Raw genomic sequence first — 23255 nt, 5'->3', positions numbered from 1 at the left:
AAAAAAGCCTATCTGGCCTCTGTTCCCCTGCCTAAAAAGCATCTGATTACTGTTTTACAGTGAAATTGCACAAATACATCATTGTAAAATTACTCATGCTTCAAAATTAAAGAGGAACATTGGAAAATTGTAATGTGATACAAATCTAAGTATGTAGCTTGTATTCTTCATTCTCAGATCATTCACGGTACACTGACCTATCAACCTAAATTACTAATCCATGTCAGCTAGAAATTATGAAAGTGTGCTTGTTCATGTAAGCATGCCCTGAAGTTTTGTTCTAGCAGGATGTGACCTTAAACTCGAGACATATCCCCTATGGTAGAGCCAAACATTTGCATAGAACCTGTTGTTTCATGTGGCACTAAATGAGCAACGTGAATCCGACATTCTTTTAAGTGGCTTCAAATATTTCAACTTTGCGTCGTAACAATTCAGAAGAAATCATGCAAGTCAGTTGCTTAATGCAGAAATAAATGATGATCCAGTACTAGAATTCAGATTCATCAACTATCGTAATTAATTGTTTTATTATAAGCATTTGATTATTACATGGTTCAATTTTTGCTCTCATAGCTATCAGTTGTATGCATGTTCCATTGAAGAATCAAAAATTTCTATTTATGGAAACAGACGATTGTTTCTTCAGGATTAGTCATCCTGCAGAGCAGAAGATAAAAGCAAACAATTTAGCACATTAACAGTGGTAACCTACTGAATATCATAACTTTGCTAAGTTTATTGAGAACCGTAAGATCCTAATGCTGGCACTGTTCTAGCATCATAATGTATATAAAGCCCATCACCAAACGCAGTTGGTTAATGTCCGTCTTGTTTGGGAAAATATTTAGCTGAGCGCATACAGGATTCAGGTACTCTTTTACCGATAAAAATATCAATATCCAAATTTGAGGCACAGAGAAACACACGCACTCACCCCATTTCCATCTTGCTGGGGATTGCTGAGATTACCCATTTTAGCCTCAACCCTGTTTTCATAAGACAAAAAGGGAGCATAGGTGCTCTTTGCCACTCATAGTCCTAGGATTAATAGCAAGACACAGTCCATAAATATTCTCTAATATTCAGTTTCAGCTAGCCACAGTTCCTATTTACTTTTAACATAACAAGTTGTACATTTGATGCTACTATAGATAGGTACAGAAATTGTAAACTACTCATAAATTCATAACTTGCAAGCTAAACTGAGATGCTGACAGCCAGAAAAGGCAGACAATCTGGAACCACAATCCTATTCTTTTACATGCAGAATAACAGAATAAGGCAAATGAATTTCAGTATTACACAATTAAGATTTATAGAATTTTAAAAATCCAAAAAAAAAACACAGAAAAAACCCAGAAACTCATTTTAAAGATTTGTTACCTGAAAATTAATTTAGAGGGCACATCAAGTATTCCAGGTGAGCATGTTACTGATTTTCGTGCCTGCAATTTGGCAATTAGAAACATTACCAATAGGAATCCAGCAATGCTAACTTTATATTGGCTACTTTTCTAACTGAAAAATCACATAAGTAATAAAATCAGGATTTTCAGGTTGTGTGAAAGGTTGTGGTTTTTTTTTATTTGCCTGTACGCAATTAGGTATGTTCAACAATCTGTGATGCATCATACACCTTTCTTACCCAAATTACTGGGAAATTATCCCTCCAAAATAGCGATTCTTGCCAAATTTTGGCAACAGCATTAAGAGGCTATATGCCAGGAGCATGGAAATAGCAAAAAGCAATCAATCACTGTTCTTAAGATTTCCCAAAAGTAAAACAAAATAATTTGTTCCGTTGCTTTCCATATTCTGCTACAATAACAATGGGAACTTTTTGTTCTAGGAAAGCAGGGGAGCAAAACATGTTTCAAGGAGTACCCGTTTTTCCTATGCTAAAGTGGTCAAAGGTATGTTGTTTCATCAGGAAAAAAAAATCCGTCTCAAAATATTGAAAATGTTTTGTTTCAGGCTCAGAGTAGTCCTCCCCCCCATTCCATTCATGCTATTACTACACGTTAGACCTAAATGCCAATTAGATGATTCAATATACCCATCCACATTGATTTGAATACAACAATTATTCAATATATTTCACATTTACCCAGTTTGTTCTGGTCTCCAAAACTAAAATTTTCAGAGCTCAGGAATACAATAAAAGAAATTATCAGTGTTGTACATTCTTACCAAGCCAAAGTTTTCCAATAAGATATCCACCTCTGGTCACAGAGGTTTCTTCAACAATCTGCAAGTCAAACAGATCTTTCTTACCACGTTCAAAGAGGAATTATTATTTTTTAATTCATGGAAAGTGTTAGAGACAAACCTTACCTAGTCTTACTCCCCTTTCAGGTCTAAATGCTAGACCTACGACTGGGCCAACTCAAGTAGCTATGACCTGGGGAGACTCCAATTGGTGAAGAACTCTTCCTAGACTTTCTTCGTTATTGCATCACTGACGGGCAGATTTAACTATTTTGGGGAAGCTGCTCACTATCAGCATAGTATATTTATGCCTTCTCTTGTTTGGAAGTTGAAGCTGTTGCTGCCTTGTCCTTTCATTTTGCTGACCTGGGCGCTGAAGTCCTGTCTGAATCTCGTTTGATCCTCATTTCGACTAAGACATCTTTAATGCCGGTTATTCACTGTACACTCCTTTTACTTGTCAGAATTCACAGAGATCTAGGTCTAAGTCACTGATTACAAGTTTCACATTTTCACAAAAGATTAACACACTAGTGTTTTGTCTTTATAACATCAAGAGTCATTCCATCTCCATTAAAAACAGATTGAACGTTCTTAACCGATTACTCCAGTTATGCTGTTGAATTCAGTGTTAGAAGGGATGAGTTGTATCTGATCTACCTTTACAGGAAATGCACGTGTGTACTAATGTAAGGTCCCCCCAGAGTCACTCTACTAGGGAGATGGGTGACATAGAAATTTAAAAAAATAAGACAAGTACATAAGAACGCTACAGTAACAGCTGAATCCCTTTCAACAAGCTTTGACTATTGCAGGAGTAGGCAACCTTGGCTCTTTTATGACTCTTGGACTTCAACTTCCAGAATTCTTGAGGCAGTCATGCTGGCTGAGGAATTCTGGGAGTTGAAGTCCACGAGGCATAAAAGAGCCAAGGTTGCCTACTCCTGGACTATTGGAATGCACTTTCTTGGAGATAAGACACATCGAGAAACGAACACTTCATTCCCACCTTTACTCATATGAAACTGTAGGTTTTTGGGAGACTGATACTCTTGAGTTGGGTTCACATGTAGCAATAGCACTTAGACTTATATATCACCCCATGGTACTTCATAACAGAGATCCCCAACCCCTGGGCCGTGGCCCACTACCAGGCTGTGGCCTGTTTGAAACTGGGCCGCGGCAGATATGGGCAACTGTCCGTATGTAAAGCTTCACTCACGTGTGGCAGGCAAGGGTGCGTTCGTGCATGAAGCTCCACTCGTGCGAGTGAAGGGCATTTGCTGTTGTGTGCAAAGTTCCGCTAGCCACAAAGCTCAATTCGTGTGAATGGAGCTTTGCACGAGAGCCGCCTCTGTTCGCACAAGTGCTGCCTCTCGTCTGAGTGGAGCTTCGAGCACAAACAACCTCCGTTCATGCACAAAGCTCCATTCATGTGAGTGGTGTGTGCACCCAACCGCTCCCACAAATGGGAGCTGTACACGCTTGTGCCTGCCATTCACATGCCCCCCTCCTAGGCCGGGTCATCAAGTCTGAAAGGTTGGAGTCTGTTGCTTTAGAACACTCTGAGCAGTTCACAAATGGCAGCATATTGTCCCCAACAATCTGGCTCCTCATTTTACCAACCTTGGAAGGAAGGAAGACTAAGTCAACCTTGAGCTGGTTAGGATCAAACTGCTGTCATTTGGCAGAGCTAGACTGCAATACTGTATTCCAACCATCGCACCACTATGTTTCCTTATATATAGTTTTAAAGTAAATTTTAACCATAGCATTCTATACCCAATGATGACTTCATGTCTGATTCTTGAGCAATTTGTTCAGCAATCAATTCCTACACTGGAATTAAGTTTATCTTAAACTTATTGACCTACAGAAGAAAGAGGTGAAAAATGTCTGAATTTCTTCTACTCACTGTGCCCTACTCTTCTGGATGTGTACTGACAGAAAGGACTGCTCTGGCAATAGTTCAAAAAGAAGTCTGATCAGATTAAGAAGGATAGCAAATTATTAGGGAACGTGGCTGTAAATAAATCTAGGTAAGTGAAGGAGTAAACAACTCAGTCATGATTGTGACTTTAATAATTTTTATCAAATCATTCCAACGCACAGTATTTATTTAATTGTAGTCATAGGACCCTCATTAGCAACAACAGGTTCTACCAATTTAGCTCCTATTTCTTTCCCTTTACCTTCAAGACCCATTATCAGGGCATTAGAAAATGTGTGAAACATCTTGATGCATTCATGCTCAGAAGAGTTATACTTATTCCAACGAACTCAGATTGTTTCTGTGCTGCAAATTAGCATCAGATAGAAAGGGGCATACAGAATTATACACAGTAGAACTTAGGCACCTTTATAGATGAACCTATATTTTGGGGGCAGATATATATATATATACATATGAAACTGTAGAACTGTAAGCTAAGTAACAGACCCACGCTATTAGATTCAAAGTTTTAATTCAATTATATGTGTGCATTTAATCTGTTTGCAATTTGAGGGAAACTGAGTCTCAATAATTATAAAAGGCAGAAACCTGTTCTGCCAATGTTTCTTGTAGCTCCTTTATATATTAGCAAAGTGGGAGGCAAACTGAATAAACTTTAAAAGATCTCTTCAATGCTTATTTACTTAGGTTTAAACTAAAAACAAATGCTACAAATTTATATGCACAGCCCAGAAATATCTGGAATTCTCATTTGAAAGTAAAGCTTTTATCATTCACAAGCATTGGTTTAAATTGACTCAGTCCTAATTATACAGCTACACAAGCTTTAATGCAAACATCTTTCCTCTCCCTATGCATGTGCAACTCATGTCATTTGGTTACATATGCAGAAAAAAATTAAGGTATTTAAAATGGTTCAGCAGTTCTATTGGTTTAAATTAATACAGATTATAATGCACTGATTTTTTTTTCCTAGCAAGAATATACCCTAAAACTACATTTCTTTGTTTAAAGAAGTTTTGGTAAGAAAAAACTGAACTACACAAGTATTGAAAAAAATTAAAAGTTCCTTAATTATTTTTAATTCCTGGTACCACTACCACAAATTTACAGGGTAATATACCTGATTTTATGAAGAAAAGACAAAGCTACAACAACAAATTAAAAAAGTCAGGAATGTACATCTAAACACTACATTGCATTAAATCAATAGCTGCACTCTTTGCAAACTGTGGCTATAACAGTCCTTAAGAAGGGTTTCCTGTTTAAGCTGCAGTAACTTTTCTGACTATGGTTCATCGCTCCTTCTGTGGCAGATTTTACAGTTCCTCTAATTCATTTGGGACGACTGTCTCAAAGTAACCTGCAGCTTTCCTGACAACTCCTCGCTTTCTCCTGCTAAGAACTGTAGCCTGTTGAATACAGGATAAAAAAAAAAGATTACTCTCAAATAAATGTTGTAAGCTTAATTAAAAACACTTATTTGTAGCATACATACCATTATCCACTAGTTTTTAGAATCTTCTTCCACCATAGCCGCCACTTCCTGTGCCACTTGACCCATAGCCACCTACAAATGGAGCATAATAACCGTTTATATTCAAGCTTTTGTTGAAAGATCCTAGACTTCCATCCTTCCGAGGTAGGTAAAATGAGGACCCAGATTGTTGGGGGCAATTAAGCTGACTTTGTAATAATGCCGCTTGGGGTATGTGTGAAAGCCCTAACAAGCAGGCGTATACATAGAATGAAGGCTACTGCTAAGCTTGTAAGCCGCCCTGAATCTTCGGAGAAGGGCGGGATATAAATGGAATTAAAATAAAAAAAATAAAAAATATATTTTAATGCTGCATTTACCACCGTAGGGACTGCCTGAACTTCTGCCACTGAAACTGCCACTTCCTTTCATGGGCCCATAACTTGAAGTCTGCTGTCCACTGTAGTTGCCAAAATCATTGTAGCTTCCACTGCCACCATAGTTGCCTAAAAGAGACATTTAATTTTACGTTCATTAAGTCTGTTATACAATTTGAAATTACAAAAGTACTTCACTAGATTAAATAAATGAAGCACTATTACATACAATTTAATATGCAACATATGCATTTTAGGGATTTACTGAAGGCAAATCTACGAAATTTCAATGTACAATGTGAGCTGTATATCATAGAAACATATGCAGTTTTTAGCTACAAAAATAGAAGTCATTAAGTCATTGTTTCTCTTCTTTTCCCCACTGGTAAGAAACAAGCAACATTTGGTTCCAGCCAGTAACTTTGGTATGATAAACCTTAGGAACACTGGGAAGAAGAAAAGTCACGGGTGTCCTTCTGCTTCACTTTAAGTGTACCAAAGTATGTTTTTTTCAATAAGGAAAAAAAACAAGTCTGTAAGAAAGTGACATACCAGCCTCTCCATAAACCAGCTGGCAGATAGCTGGCTTTCTGATGACTTGATATACTGTAGAAACTCCCAAATTTTCTCAGTTCAAAGTATCCCTAAGTGTCCCATAATTTTTTCATGATGCCCTGTAGTTCCCAAACTGTGCCCTGCAGCGAACTTGTAAGAATGTTATGGGATATTTTAAACTTTTGAGCAAAACTACTCAACAGGTTTCTAACTAATCACATCATGGTCAATTCTGTCAGAATTCTAAAGCATCCAGAAGTTATGTGTCTATGCATCTCAGCCTATTGTATTGCAGTACTACAGGCAAACTCTGTTCACAGAAAGCCTGAAGGGGTTCAAGGTTGACTCAACTTTCCATCCTTCTGAGGTTGGTAAAATGAGAATTGTTTTTTGGAAGCAATATGCTGTCAATGCTGCAAACATTGGATGTTTTTGCTTTGACAATATAAGAGGCAGCCTTTTCCTTTAAATTGTTTTGCTCTTAGAATTAGATGAAGCTGGGGAGAGGAGAATGTTATCCCACTTGTTTTTAATAAGAACAGAAGGGAAGCTTTGCCCTTCAAACTGATTGGAGAATGTGAATTATGACTGCAAATTGGAGGAGGGAACTGTGTCGGATATTAGGTGCTGAAGGGAGGGGAATTCAGATTTTGGCATCTCAACATGCCATGGCGCTTTCTTCTCATTATTATAGACTTTTTAGAATAAACAATGCCTGAAGGTTCTTTAAGTGTTTCATTAGTTGGAACCATGACACTGACACTGTAAACCGCCCAGAGACTGCTCTAAAGCACTATGAGGTGGTATAGAAGTTTAAGTGTTATTGCTATATAAATAGTACTGGGGAAAATTTCACAAAAAATGTGACATTTACCTACTGTTAATCCTACATGTAGATCAGACTAAGAAACAAATGCCATGAAGGTCAGTATTACTTTTATTATACAGCTATAGCAAGAAAATTTTGCATGTCTGAATGTGCTTCTTCCTCCTTCCAATTTATCTGAGCTAGGTAGGGGCAGGTGTGAGATTATTTTCTGGCCCTGGTGCTTATCTGACTACTACCTAACAGTGGCTCTTCCTTCTGTCCTTTAAGGCCAATCCCTATGCCCTTTATATCTCCTTTAAAAAAATAATACAGAATGCTACAGAAAAATTAACAGAACAGACTACTTATAAAACAGATACAGGTTAAAAAAATCAATGCCATATCCCTAGCAGCTAGCATTGGAGGTCTTGAAAATTAAGCTACCAATCTAACATAGATGATAGCAAGCATTGAAACATGCCTCTGAGTCCTTCAGAAATTTTTTCAAATGTGATTTCACAACACTGGAAGTGTACTTTGAGAACAAGTTTACAATGCACAACCTTTTTCTTAATAAAACCTACATGATGTTTTGAAGCAACAGGTAAAAAATTGCTTTATTGAAATTTTTAATGATCAGGATAAAATTTTATTTATTAAATTTATATTTATAAATATTTATAATTCTAATGCAATTTAGGCTTCTCACCTCCAAAGCTTCCTCCTTCACTATAACCATCATAGCCTCCACTTCCTCCGCCATATCCACCACCTGGATTTCCATAGCTTGGGCTACCACCATAACCACCTCGGCCACCATATCCAGGGCTACCACCATAGTTTCCACCTTGAATTAAATGTAAGAAACATTTGTTATCAATAAAAAGGAAGTGGAACTTGGGAAATAAAATCAATCAACTTTATGCAATGCCTCTTTATTTCAGATGTTTTGGCTCGCAGCATGCATCATTCCTGATTAACAACCACGTATGCCTTTGGCTGATCAGAACTGTTTATCAAAACAAATGGAAGTACCTAGATAACCGCCCGGCCGCCCTGTTTAGGGTGACCCGCTCCCTCCTTAATCAGGAGGTGAGGGAGGAACCCTTGCAGGGTCGTGCCGAGGAGTTTGGTCAAAATCTGTCGGATAAAATCTCTCGGATTCGGACCGGTCTGGACTCCAGCTGGGTGGAGTCTGACGATCAGGACACGGGCGGTCTTGTCAATGTTATCTGAGAGGAGTTTGATTCTGTGACCCCTGAGGAAGTGGACAGGATTATGGGGAGATTGAGCTCCACCACATGTTTATTGGACCCGTGCCCTTCCTGGCTGGTGTATGCAGCTCGGGAGGGGACACGAGGCTGGTTCCAGGCGGTCATATCTGCCTCTTTGAATGAGGGTAGTTTCCCCGCCGTCTTGAAGGAGGCGGTGGTGAGACCTCTCCTCAAGAAGCCTGCCTTGGACCCAGCTGTGTTAAATAACTTTCGTCCGGTCTCCAACCTTTGCTTTCTTGCGAAGGTTGTTGAGAGTGTGGTGGCGCATCAGCTCCCTCTGGTCCTGGATGAAGCGGATTATCTAGACCCGTGCCAATCGGGTTTCAGGCCCGGGTACAGCACGGAGACGGGATTGGTCGCTCTGGTGAATGATCTCTGGAGGGCCTGGGACAGGGGATATTCCTCTGTCCTAGTCCTATTAGACCTCTCAGCGGCTTTCGATACCATCGACCATGGTATCCTGCTGCGGCGTCTCAGGGGATTGGGAGTGGGAGGCACAGTTCTTCAGTGGTTCTATCTCCTGGGACGTTTGCAGTCGGTGTTGGCAGGGGGGCAGAGGTCAACCCCGAGGTCTCTCGTTTGTGGAGTTCCTCAGGGGTCGGTCCTCTCGCCTCTGTTCAACATCTATATGAAACCGCTGGGTGAGATCATTCGTGGTTTTGGAGTTGGGTATCATCAGTATGCTGATGATACCCAGCTTTTCATTTCGACCCCAAACCACCCCAGTGATGCCCTCGACGTGATGTCCCGTTGCCTGGAGGCGGTTCGGGTCTGGATGGGGAGGAACAGACTTCAACTCAACCCCGACAAGACTGAGTGGCTGTGCATACCGGCATCCCGGGATATTCAGAATATTCCACCTCTTTCCATGGGGGGTGAGTTTTTACCCCCCGTAGATAGGGCTCGCAACTTGGGAGTCCTCCTAGACTCGCGGCTTACTTTGGAAGATCATATAGTAGCTGTAACTAGGGGGGCTTTCGCCCAGGTTCGCCTGGTGCGCCAGTTGCAGCCCTATCTAGACCGGGATGCCCTGTGTACGGTCACTCATGCGCTCGTGACCTCTCGTCTGGACTACTGCTACGCTCTCTACATGGGGCTTCCCTTGAAGACCACTCGGAGGCTCCAGCTGGTACAGAATGCAGCCGCGAGAGTTGTCTTGGGAGTTTCCCGGTACTCCCATGTTACACCTTTGCTCCGCGAGCTGCATTGGCTACCAGTTGTCTTCCGGGTGAGGTTCAAGGTTTTGGTAATGGTTTTCAAGGCCCTACATGGCATGGGTCCGGAGTACCTCAGGGATCACCTGCTGCCGGCGTCAACTTCCCTCCGCCCTGTGCGTTCCCACAGAGAGGGCCTCCTCAGGGTGCCACCGGTCAGAGAATGTCGGCTGGTGGCCCCCAGGGGGAAGGCCTTCTCTGTGGGCGCCCCGGCTTTATGGAATCAGCTGCCAGTTGAGCTCCGGATGGCACCTGACCGTCGCTCCTTCCGACGCGGTCTGAAGACCTACCTATTTGAACAAGCCGGCCTGGCCTGATGGGGGATGTGCTGGGGTTTTTATTGGGGATTTTTATATTATTCTACTGTTTTTAGCTCGGGCTCTTAATTCTTTTTTAATTTTTGTATTCTGTATTTTTATATGTGCCCTGTTCACCGCCCTGAGTCCTTCGGGAGAAGGGCGGTATACAAATATAATAAATGAAATGAAATGAAATGAACATAAGCAATATTCTGTAGGAAGACATTAGGTCATATTTTAGCACATGCTTTGAAAGCAATGACACTGTGCTCCATTGAAATTAATGGGTTAAGCTACTAATGACTTACAAGCATGTAATTATTTCGTATATTTTTGTATACCTTAACATTTCCTATGTCAAGATATTCCATAAGTTACTAAAAATGTGTCCTATTATGATACTTTAGTTTTCTTTAATGATAACGTCTTACCCCTTTTCATACCAGGGACAGGAGTGGTTGCAATGGGGAATTATACAGAAAAAATGTTATCCCTTAAAAACCTTTTCCAATCTGATCCTTGCTAGGTCCACTTCTGGATTGAAATCATTTTGACACCAGTGTAACCAAGCTATTGAAAGTTACACATCTCAGGTATTATGCAAGTGGTATTTGCACTACCATGCTTACCATCACCAAAACCATTATATCCATCGCCGCTGCCAAAGCTTCCTCTACTGCTGCTGCTACCCCCACCACTGTAGCCTCCTAAAGCAAAACAAAAATATTATGTTATGAACAAATCAACGACAGTGTAAAATAGCATCTTGGAAGGACACTGGGAAGAACTAACATGTACCTCTACTACCAAAACTTCCACCTCTGTTGTAACTTCCACCACTGCCTCCAAAATTCCCACGACCCATGAAGTTGCTTGAACTACTCCCACGACCTTAAATAAAAACAACACAGTAAATGCCTAATAGTGTTTGTAGATAGCATAATTGCTGTATTTTGGACTCCTACTGAGTAAAACTCACTTCGTTGTGCGGTTGCAGTCTGCATTTCTTGCTTGGAGAGAGCTTTCTTCACTTCACAGTTATGTCCATTTATAGTGTGGTATTTCTGAACTAAAATAAATTTCAAAATAAGTAATACTATGAAAATATGCAATCTGCTCAGTAATGATTTATGCAAAATATTGTAAAATATACCAAAACAATCAAAACAAACAGGAACATAAAATAAAGAACCTATACTGACTCTCCTATCCATAGGTAATTAAAAGTATGATGAAAACTCTTCATTTTCTAGGTTATCCACAAACACTTGCAAAGTAATTTATCTAGACTTTTATCTCTTAACTTTAAACTGAGTCAAAATTGTTTTGATCTCTAATCTGGCTTGGTTTGCCTTGCAACTCTGGGTAGAAAAAAAGCAGAATTCTGGTTTCCAATCAGCTTGCCTCCTCCTCCTTTTCTCCCTAGAATATGTGGACCCAAGAGAATTTTAAAGAGAAGTAAAAGAGCTCAAGTAGCAAGCAAGCAAAACATGACAATGAGGAACCAGAGGCTGGTGCTTTCCAATCAGCCCAACTCAGTTGAATGAGTGTAGAGTACAGATAAAATTCTGCTTGTACAAGTAGGAAGCTATTAGATTGGCAAATCTTGTTGCAACAGAGCTAAGAGTTCTTGGATTTAGGGAATATCTGGTTTGTCAAACAATTTTTCCTTCAGTTTCTTTTGTGCTTTCCTCAGTAATGACCCAATTATACTAAATCAGGGGTCTTCAAACTTGGGCCTTTTATGACTTGTGGACTTCAACTCCCAGAATTCCTCAGACAAGCATGCTGGCTGAGGAATTCTGGGATTTGAAGTCCACAAGTCATAAAAGGGCCAATTTTGAAGACCCCTGCTTCTGGTCCATCAATATTTACTTTTTTGTTACTTTTAAACTTTATCCTTTTATCTCCTTCCTTTTTTCTTTCATGCTAGTTTGTATTTTATTGTTATTTAATATAATAAAGATATTTTAAAATTTGAAACTGTAATTAGAGCTTTGACCTCAATCCAACCTGTCTTTGTGTAATTAACAATCACTTGAGCTGGAATCTCTCAAATTCATTCCCCTACTTATTTCTCTTGTTGTAAGTATAGCATATCTTTCCTTTGGAATCAGGGTTGTTGTTTTTTTTTTAAATGTTTTTTACATTCTGCTAAAGTTAGGCTGTTCAATTTAGTTTGGGAAATTCAACCAGGTACTAAAGTGGATTTCTGTGTACCAATAACAGCAAACAAGCGAACTGAGAATAATATAATTTATATGAGAAATATTAACTATCATACTGCCTCCCAGGCAGACATTTAAGTATATTGGAAAAATTCAAGAAAGCTCTAGGTAATGGAAATGATGGAGTCAAACATTTGCTTGTGAATAAACAACTGTTAGATATTTGAAACTGTAGGAACTAAATTAAAACCACATGAGAAAAAAAGTCAAGAATTGAATTTGGGGCTACAAGGTACAATCTTTTAAAACACTGAACTGTTATACTATTCCTACAATGAAAAGTTCTTTGTTTATTAAAACATAGTATAAATCAATATTTATTGAACAGAAGTTACTACAAAGACAAAATACTACATACCAACAATTTTGTCTACTGTATCATGATCATCAAATGTCACAAAGGCAAAACCTCTTTTCTTTCCACTCTGCCTGTCTTCCATTACTTCAATGGTTTCAATTTTGCCATATTTTTCAAAATATTCTCTTAAATTATATTCTTCTGTGTCTTCTTTAATTCCACCAACAAATATTTTCTTCACTGTTAAATGAGCACCAGGTTTCACAGAATCCTATGAAATTTTAAGTTAAATTTAGTATTTCAAACTTTTAAATTAGTTCAATATTTGAAAAATACATTTAGAAGAAAGCAAACATTTGTATAATCAAGATGTAACATTTTAACAATTACTTACTTCTCTAGAAACGGCTCTTTTTGGCTCTACCACACGGCCGTCAACTTTATGTGGTCGAGCTGACATTGCAGCATCTACTTCTTCCACGCAAGAATAGGTCACAAAACCAAAGCCCCGAGACCGTTTTGTCTGTGGGTCTCTCATCACCTTCAAGAAATATATAATACAGAGAATGCTGATTGAAACATTTTTTTTGTTTAAAATCTAATGCTCTAATCCTATTGACTAGTGCACGGGTCGGCAACCCGCGGCTCCGGAGCCGCATGCGGCTCTTTGAGCCGTCTCCTGCGGCTCCCAGCCGCCTGGTGCGCGCGCACCTCTTTGAACGGGCAGTGGTGCGCGCGCACCTCTCCAAACCTTTGGAGAGGTGCGCGCGTACCTCCGCGCGAACGGGCAGGGGCGCTGCTCTTTGAGGAAGCTGTAGCGGCCCGTCTCCAAAGCTGCCGCTTTCGGCAGCTTTGCAGAAGGGCCGCTACAGCTTCCTCAAAGAGCAGCGCCCCTGCCCATTCTGAGAGGTGCGCACGCACCTCTCCGAACGACCGGAGGTGCGCGTGCACCTCCCCAAACCTTTGGAGAGGTCTCCAAAGGTTTGGGGAGGTGCGCGCGCACCTCCGGTCGTTCGCACGCACCTCCGGTCGTTCGGAGAGGTGCGCGCGCACCTCTCAGAATGGGCAGGGGCGCGGCTCTTTGAAGAAGCTGCCGTGGCCCGTCTGCAAAGCTGCTGAAAGCGGCAGCTTTGCAGACGGGCCGTCGCCATCGGGCAACCGGGAACCGGTTCCATCTCACTTTTTTTAAAAAAATGGCAACCGCGTGTGTCCGCGCATGCGCAAAAAAACTTTTTGCGCATGCATGGACACACGCACGCGGCTCCCACTTTTTTAAATTTGTGATGGAACCGGTTCCCAGTGGCTCTTTTCCTTTTTTAGGTTGCTGACCCCTGGACTAGTGTATGGGTTTTTCCCAAATGCACAGACATACAAATGTTATAATTTCTCACCACACAATCTGTGAGCGTGCCCCATTTTTCGAAGTGCTCTCTTAGGCTATCATCTGTTGTTTCAAAGCTCAAGCCACCAATAAACAGCTTTCTCAATTGTTCTGGTTCTTTAGGATCATGACCCTGAAAAAAGAAGAGTTTCAAAATCTGCACTAGATTCATACTGCTACTCAGAAATTCACATTTGTTTCTCCATACAGTTTGCAATTATTAAATAACTTATTGCTTCTATAGCTATATGCTTAGTATGATACAAATGCACTTACGTACTTACTTTCTAACATGTGGACATACAGCTATAATCTGAGGCTACAATTCTATTCATAACTGCTTTAAGTTTTGTCCAACTGAAATCTATGACTTATGAAAAGTAGAAAAGGAATCACAAGTACAGTAAAACTGCCAATATCCCTGTTTATAAAAAAACTTTATTTCCATACAAAGGGTTATTGATGCTAGAATTTCATTACATTCTATCTAGCTATGATTAAAGGACCATACTTAGAAAATTTTATTAATCTTTTTTTTAAAAAAAACTTAGCAAGATTCCAATTTTTTTTGCAATGTTCATACTATTCTGTTCAAAACATTCTAACAAAGTTAAAAGCTATTGGGTTCTAGTCATACTATTCCAGGGATCTCAAATTTGTGGCCTGCGGAGTTTTTCTGTAAGGCCCATGATGGCTCACACATCAGATGCTATTTCAGCTTTTATTCCTGTACCAATGTATGCATTTGTCCCAGATTTTTGAGTCCTAGGCATCCTTCCTCTCCCCCAAGTCATGTCTTCTGCAAAGCTAGCTTGTCCCACACAGTGCAAGCATCGAGTATCCCTCACAGCATCAAGTAGCTGGTGCCACCGCAAAGAAATCAATGTTGAACAAAGTGGTACTGTGGGGAAAAGCAAAGATGGCTTTGCATAAGCCATGCTATAGAGGAGGTGGTATCTGCCTAGACTCTATGCAAGGGAGGAAAAAGTGGGGAAAGAGTACTTCTAAGCCATCTCCCCAAGTCACTTAGTAATCCGCCTGCTGATGACAAAAAGAACCAAAGCTGGAATTGCCAGACAGGCTGATAGTACAGAAAGCAAGATGAAAGGGAAACACAGGGAAATATATTTCCAATTGCTATATGATTTTGAGCTTCCAGACAACCCATGCGCAGTGTGAAATATTTGCATTCCACATGCTTTGCTTGGTTTAGAATTGAGTGACTGATGCCAACTTTGGATGTAATGCCCTGGACTGAAAAAAACCAACAACGTAGATCAGAAATGGAGAACCTATGACATGCATGTCAAAGGTGACATGTCAGATTGTTTTGGGTGACAGTGTTCACCAAAAATTCTTGAAAGCATAACCTATTCTCACACAATTTTCAGTGTCGAGGACATGCCTCCAGAGCCTCTAAAAATCATGCAAAAAACAGGGCATGCTTTCACACAGTTTTTGGAGGCAGTGGAAGAGCATTCTATGAAGATGCTTCATAAATGAAGGTGTCATGCAACCCAGCAGCCTTGTATAGGCCACAAGGGCCTGTCAACAGAAAAAGAGCACCGCCTGAAAGTAAATTATGCATGGCAATTCTTGGACAATGCTGGGCTATGGGGCAATCACACAATTCTTCAAGGCTTGTGCTTCTTAGGGAATGGGGCAAGGCCGGTTTTTTGAGTGGCAGCAGAGGTGCAAGGACTGAAGATGAGACTTGGGCTTCTACTTCAGACCTAGTCTCGGTTCTGTGAGTGCTGTTGTTCATGGCAGCCTAGATAATGGAGAGATACAGAATTGTTTCTTTCGTTCATGGTGGAGACCACGTCAGCAGTCAAATTATACATTTTCTGAATTTTTGATATGCCAAGCCCAAAAGGTTCACCATCACTGACTTATATCTTCCATATTAGTTAAGATGGAGGGATAGATGGCAACCAGCCAACCACAGATGGAACTTTTTAAAATAAATATATCCCAGGCTATAGAAACTGCACATCCTTTTACTTGATGGCAACCCGCCAGTGCCAAGCTGCCAAAAAGGATGGGGACTACACTTCTTTAAACACTAGGTTGAGTGTTTAAAGAATCTGGCCTTTCATTTCTACATATCACAAAAAAGCAATAAAAAGTCAGAAATTATTCTCTCTCCTTGCTGCTGTTCAATAGTTTCCTAGTCCAGTCTCTCAATTTGAAAATCTTGTTTCCTCTATCCCAGGGGTCCCCAACACCTGGTCCGTGGACTGGTACCAGGCTGCGGCATGCCAGCAACCAGTCCTCACGAACAAGCAAAGCCCCATCTGTGGCATGCAGGCAGCACATAAAATCACGCACTCTCTGGTCCGTGGAAAACCTCTCTCCACGGAACCAGTCCCTGGTGCCCAAAAGGTTGGGGACCTCTGCTCTATCCAGAACTTCCGGATTTGCTCCAAATTCTAGACTAATAGAATTCAGAGCAGATGAACAGTTATGGATCCTTCTCTCTGAAAACAGTCTCATGTGGGCAGAATGAAACAACAGACCTTGAAGAGAATGTGTGCAGAGTTTAATACATTTTCTTTCCAAACATATCACTAGTTACAAATGGATAAATCCAGGTAATGGATTAAAATATTTTTCATATTAACATTCTCACTTCCCTGTTTAGCAACTCTTCATTTGAAACAATTCACCAAGAGAAACATAAATTTGCTATCATTAAGTTCAATGTGCATATTAGAAATTGTACATTTCTTTGAATTAATCAGATTAATTGGTAATTATCAAAACAGATCACAATTTTTTTCTGCTTCAGTAACAGCACATTTTAAAAGACTGAAGTCATTAACTCAAATTCTAAGATTGCAAAGGAAGGAGGAAGTTATTTAACTGTCATTTTGTCAGCGAATCAAATAGGGTGTGTCTAATAAAGGCACAAATAATAGGAAAAAAACCTGCATTTGAGTTGTAAAACTATTTGATTTTTATCACAACAGCTGACTTCAAGGGAGTTTTAATTAGTATCTGAATAATGGAAACTAAACATTGAAATGTGAATAGCCTTAATAACCTAGCTAAAATGTTTATTCTGATCTCCTATGTTTTCAATTGTAATCAATGGCCATACTTGACAAAACAGCTAGCCTACATTTCCCCTTTGCATAGTTGCATTTATAATGAGTCAAACACTGCTTGTATACTTTAATCTTTCCCTGACACAAGAACAAGAATATATCACCTGTTGTAAAGCAGTAAAAGGTCTCCATGACTCTTAATTCTAAAGCCTTTCCTTACCAAATTGCTAGCCCCAACAATCTCTTTCTTAGAGATGGAAAAGGCCATGGACCACTAGGCCTTTTTCTGCCGTCAGTTTTCTATGTTTCGATAATCTCTATTTAATTCAACACTACAAGGGAAATAAAGGCTCCACTAAATAAACTAAAAGTAAGTCTGGACAGTTACAATTTTATCAAGAACTACCACTGTATCTGTTCTAATTCTCCCTAATCCCTTAAGATACATTTATGAGGGTTATACAAGCCATCTGTCTATTGACAGTAGCAAGTCCCTGCAGTTCCTTATAACCATGTTATAAGATGGAAATCGTAATGAATATAAGAAGGAATCTTCAATTATAGGAGTTTAAAGTTCCATTCTTTAAAGCATATATTGATTACTTCTAATATTTTGAATGTTATTTGCTTAAACACTGTTAATAATTACAATTTCTATAGTTAATTTTCAACAGATGGCAATAGTGCTCAAAAACAGCTTAATTGCTGAACATACATAAATATTACATAACCCAAAGATTCAGGTGTGTATTCAAGTGAAGCTAATTGATCAATTCAGAGCTGCATTTGAACTAGTTTTGAATGATGCAATAAGCAACTCTTGAGTCTAGATTCAGTTTACCAAATGAAACAATGTACTTTTTTAAAGAATGTAAAATTTTAATTCTCAATGTTCTAGTTTTTATGGAACAATATTGATGCAATAGCAGCAATACAGACAGTCTTCGATGTACCACCACAATTGACCCCAAAATTTGTTGCTAAGTGAAACATTTGTTAGGTGAATCTTGCAGTTAAGTGAGTAACACGGTTGTCAAGTGAATCTGGCTTCTCCATTAACTTTCCTTGTCAGAAGGTTGCAAAAGGCGAGCACAGGAACCCAGAATATTGCAACCATCATGAGTCAATTTGCCAAGCATCTGAATTTTGATCACATGACCATGGGAATGCTGCAACAACCGTTAAGTGTGAAAATGGCCATAAGACACTTTTTTCAGTGCCATTGTAACTTTGCACTGTTGTAAGTCGAGAACTACCTGTAGTTATCTCAATGCAACTTGGATTTTAGTCAACTAGACATGCCCATCCAAGCAGTCAGAACCACCAGGAATTGCCTGTTTCTGGACTTTAATAATTTAACTACAATTTTAAGATTTATTTAGATATTAGTTTTTAAATTATTCCCTTTACAGTAATATATTAATTTATAGAATTTTACATATAATACTGAACTTACTGTAAGCATTTATACAGGGAAAAGGAAAAGGAAAGAATATTGTCTTTTCAAAAGCGAAGCAGAACAGAGTAGTGCAATGTGAAATTTGAGCCACAAAGACTGATCAAAGCAGCAGCAAGCAAAAACTGACTCCAGTTAACTCAAGTAAAAAAAGCTAAAATCATAAAAATATTCCACCTGTGAGGATCTTCTTCCCCTTCTCTTGTAATCTTCAGCCTCTCTCTCCTCTTTACACGCCATTTTGGGAGTGAGTGTGTTCTGACTCAGTTGCTCCTTTTAACCTAGGTAACAAGTAGTACGAGTTCCTGTGAGTTTTCTCCTTACTCTCATACAAAATAAAGGGGCCCTAATTTTCAATGGACAACATATTGGAGCCACTTTAGCTTAAATAATGTTACTGTATGAGAGAATAAGTAAAAAAGGATGGGCTTCTATTATCAACTGATGAAATATATTTTTAAATAAAAATACAGGGAGTATCAACTGAAAAAACAAGCATGTTCATCATCATATGCCATAAAGATAGCAAAATGAACTGCTAGCCAATTAAACTGTATTCAAAACTATGCAATAAGAATAGACTAAAATTGTTTCTAAATAGATACTATATTTATTTGCATTCATCATAGGGACTAAAGAAGCAAATCCCACCAGGGGGGAGAGAATCAAGAGCATCTCCATTTTACTCAGTTTATAAACACCCTATTCCCTGGATATTACTCTTGACTGTGCTATTCTAGATCTGGGAGGGGTTACTAATATAGTACTTTAAGGCTTTTGCTATAGCAATGCTTTGAAAGCTATCTTGAGCATTTGGAAAAGAAGCTTTTCACTATTTTCCTTAAGAACATCTTAATTCAAGCTTGGGCATGTAAGTGCTCAATAACTTGTTCACATATATATTAATTAAAATGCACCATTTAAATGCAGTTGTAACTGGGCACTAGTATTTCACTGGCCAAAATTATTAAGTAGTTAACAAATTATTTAACATGTTTCACATTTAAAAACAGCACTTCCACTGCACCAAGTTATTAGGTGCTGCTTTCAGAGGGGTGAACCTAACTGTTGGATAAGAATATCTCAAAAAGGCCTTCACACTATGTGAAGTGATGGAGATAGCAATAGCACTTAGACTTATATACCACTTCATAGTGCTTTACAGCCCTCTTTAAGTGGTTTACAGAGGCAGCCTATTACCCCCAACAATCTGGGTTCTCATTTTACCAACCTTGGAAGGATGGAAGCCTGAGTCAACCTTGAGCTGGTGAGACCTGAACTGCTGGCAGTGGGCACTCAGCAGAATTAGCCTGAAATACCACATTCTAACACTGCCACCATGGAGATAAGGTCAGGTGGCAAGTCCTCTTTGTTAGTCTCTATTCTTTGGAACTCCTTGCCTTTAGAGGTTTGAGCATCTTTTCTGGTATTTCATAGAGTTGTCCTACCCATATATCATTCTTTTAACCAGGTCTGAACGTTTCTGGTGTCCATCAGAGATATTTCTATTATCTCTTTTAAAAAATGTTGCATTGGGAAGGGTTATAAAAACTGTACAAAAAACATATTACCCAAAGACTATAGATTTGAGTGAGCTGAATCTAAAATTGATAAAATTGCATTCAGCTAAAATAATTGCTTGCAATAGTCCTGAAGTAATTGAATTAAAAGTAGAATTGAGACTGGTATAATCACAAAAAACACCTTTTCCAATTAAAAGTATTCTTGGGTTTCAACATACTTTTGCATACTTTCTCTGCTCTCTTTTTTTGCTAAGATTCTGATATGCATACAAAACTTTTCTTGAAATAAAAAGATTAAAATGGGATATAACTTGGACAGTTTTTCGAATCCATTTTGCCTTCATATTATATCTGCCCACTTAAAAATGTGTAGATAGAATTTTAAAACTGTGGGCTTTTCTACTAATGTATATAGGAAACTCTGCCTTCTACAAGGCCAGAAAAAGAAAAATCAAACAAGAAATACAAGAAAGGCCCTTTCTGTTTTTTCCTTCAAAACTATAGGTGACACAGAAGCATCAGTTGCTGACACAGGTTCCCAAATCATAATTTGGAAAAGCAAAGATAGAGAATGCAAGCCTGGAAACAACACACAATAGCAAGCCCCAGCAGAGTCCCACACAGCTGATTTCAGCAAGAAACAAGCAGCTAGATTAGAACCTTAGATCACTGATCTTCAGTGTTAAAAATATAATACGAAAGTAATCTTCTGACCCTGAATTGCTGTTGAAAAAGACTGTTCACTAGTTGAATCCTTTGACAATTAAAACAATTTGTACATTTTATGCCCCAAATTATGATTATTTTCAAAATGAAGTGTTTTAGGTTCAACCATAGTATACTTCTGCCTACTTGGAACTCAACTGAGGGGCACATTTCTCAAATAAATTGGTAACATATAACCAGAGCTGTCTGTTCTTCTGCAATTTAGACGTGTGTAGGTTAATGATTTCCTAAAATTGAATAGTTTGGCAATTTATGTGACAGAGGCAAAAAAAACTTTTAAAATTGTAGCTATGAGGATAAATTAAATACAGAATTAAAGGGTCTAGAAAGTTAATCTAGTCTACAGTGTAATCTTATTATATACAGTTTACTGACTTTTATGTCACATCTGGATTCAAAAAGAGCAGGATTTAATTACTGTACACTAATCCTGTGGTACTTACAAGCGTGGAGAGCACTCAAAGACATAACAGGATCAGGTATAGTATGAACATTCACGTTTATGTAATTACAAAACAGAACTTAGGTTTGGATATTAGTCATTTAAGAATCTAAAGATTGAAAATGTTCATTAAACCTGAGATAGAATTGTGGTTATCTGAACCAGCAAAATTCATACCCATAGCTTCAAGAAGAAGAAAAAAAACTGACTCCAAACAAATACATTGTGATCCAGCACCACTTTTAAGAACGATCAGAAGCCCAATGGCTTTCATATCGAAACCATTCAAATCCTACCAGAAAGGACTGCTTAAACAGAAAACTAACCCTAGCACCTATGGTATTATTTTCGCGGTGAGTTGGCGACGTACCCAAAGTATCACTCCACGCGGGGTTGGGGTGGGGATAAAAGAGACGTCCCAGACAGAAATCTTAACTGTGCAATATTTAGCATGTTTTCAACGACCAGAAGCAGCGTTCAACATTTCATATTTAGGGATCCTAATTCAAAGGGATTTGCTCGTGGATTGCAAAAATATCACACGCAGTTGTAAAAGGGAAACGTTTTCCTAAGGGATTAACCAAACCCTGCACAATTACGTGCGCCTGCCCTGTGGAACCAGCTGCCTGCGGAGCTTAGGACTGCCCCCAACCTCCGTTCATTCCGCCGGGACCTGAAGACCTGGCTCTTCGAGCTCTCTGGCCCAGGCTGAGAATTTTTTTTTAATTTTAATTTTAACTGGGTTTTTAATTTTCTCAGGGTTTTATTTAATCTTTTTTTTAATTTGTTTTAATGTTTGTATTGACTTTCTTTTTTAAATGCCCTGTAAACCGCCCTGAGTCCTTCGGGAAAGGGCGGTATATAAATCTAAATAAATAAAAATAAATAAATAAATTACGAGTCGGCGGCGGGATCTGCACGTGCGTCGTCTCTACTGCGCGCGCTTGTATCCTCTGTTAGCCCCAGCCATCCCTCCAAGGAAACTAGGTCGGCTGCCTCAAATTTAGAGCTAACGGGCCCCGCTGACGATTCTTCCCTCCACCCCTCACCCCCCCCCCGCTGTACTGCGGCTGCTTTCGCTGGAGCTCAGCCTCTGTGGTGTCCCCCCGCGCGGGGTCACAATGGCGGCCGAAACAGCCGCCTTCCTCACTCCAAGCCTTACTCCTCCTCCCCCTCCCCCTCGTTGCGCCATTTCGGAGACGTCGCGCGGCTAAGCTGGGGAAGGCAGAGAAGCGAGCCGGCTCGAGAAAGGAGCCAGGCCCCCCCGCGCTCGTTTGCTTCGTCTGCCGCGCCTAGCCATCTTCCGGGGTCCGCTGCTGGCGGAGCCCCTTGCCCGTCGCTCTTCCCGCGCGACGCCGAGCATCGTTACCTCCATTTTGTGACTGGGGTTTTTTTGCCTCCTTCAGCCTCAATATGGAGTCGAGAGGAAGAAGGTGGGAGGAGCGGGTCAGAGGAAACGAGGGCACGTGAGAGGAAGGCGGGCTCGACGGCCAGGAAACCGGGGCAGAGGAGGAGGAGGAGGAGGGGCTCTTTCAATTTTATAATTTTGATTACGAACTACTTGTACGGCATAGTATTTCACAAGGCGGGGCCGGCGGGAGGACCAGGTGGTCGTGTCATCGATTACCTGAAGAGGAAAGAGCGGGAGGGGGGTTGCCACGAAAGAGCGCAACGGTAGAAGCTGGGAGGAGAATTCCACGCGCGCGCTTGGTGCGCGCGGCTGTCCGTCACCTTGCGGCGCCTCCCTTTAGACCAGGGGTAGGCAACCTCGGCTCTTTTATGACTCATGGACTTCAACTCCCAGAATTCCTGAGTCAGCTATGCTGACTCAGGAATTCTGGGAGTTGAAGTCCATGAGCTATGCTGACTCAGGAATTCTGGGAGTTGAAGTCCATGAGTCATAAAAGAGCCGAGGTTGCCTACCCCTGCTTTAGACCATCGAGGCGAAGTGGATAGAAAGAACGGAGCGCTTTCCCTCTTGC

General features: G+C 40.0%; 1 protein-coding gene across 7 annotated transcripts; it reads right to left on the bottom strand.

Moving 5' to 3' along the window:
• Positions 1-496: 496 nt before the first annotated feature.
• On the bottom strand, positions 497-22725 carry HNRNPA3 (heterogeneous nuclear ribonucleoprotein A3). Of its 7 annotated transcripts, none has more exons than XM_081313617.1 (16): positions 22643-22702; positions 18760-18863; positions 14087-14209; positions 13090-13236; positions 12756-12966; positions 11149-11238; positions 10968-11060; positions 10799-10876; positions 8092-8229; positions 6023-6148; positions 5664-5735; positions 4127-5577; positions 2194-2251; positions 1387-1448; positions 938-1041; positions 497-660 (listed from the first exon to the last, which is right to left on the bottom strand). In XM_081313617.1, the coding sequence occupies exons 2-11, from the start codon at positions 18820-18822 to the stop codon at positions 5680-5682; spliced, it is 1125 nt and encodes a 374-aa protein (XP_081169743.1). In that variant the 5' UTR covers positions 18823-18863; positions 22643-22702; the 3' UTR covers positions 497-660; positions 938-1041; positions 1387-1448; positions 2194-2251; positions 4127-5577; positions 5664-5679. The 7 variants fall into 7 exon arrangements, with proteins under 7 accessions (XP_081169743.1, XP_081169745.1, XP_081169744.1 ...); XM_081313619.1 differs by having other exon boundaries at positions 938-989; XM_081313618.1 differs by having other exon boundaries at positions 4404-5577.
• Positions 22726-23255: the final 530 nt, after the last annotated feature.

This window comes from Vipera berus (genome assembly GCF_964194415.1).
Source record: "Vipera berus genome assembly, chromosome: 1".
Classification (NCBI taxonomy): Eukaryota; Metazoa; Chordata; class Lepidosauria; order Squamata; family Viperidae; genus Vipera; species Vipera berus.
Note: the sequence above shows the minus strand (reverse complement) of the source record. Positions and strands in the feature narration are given on the sequence as shown.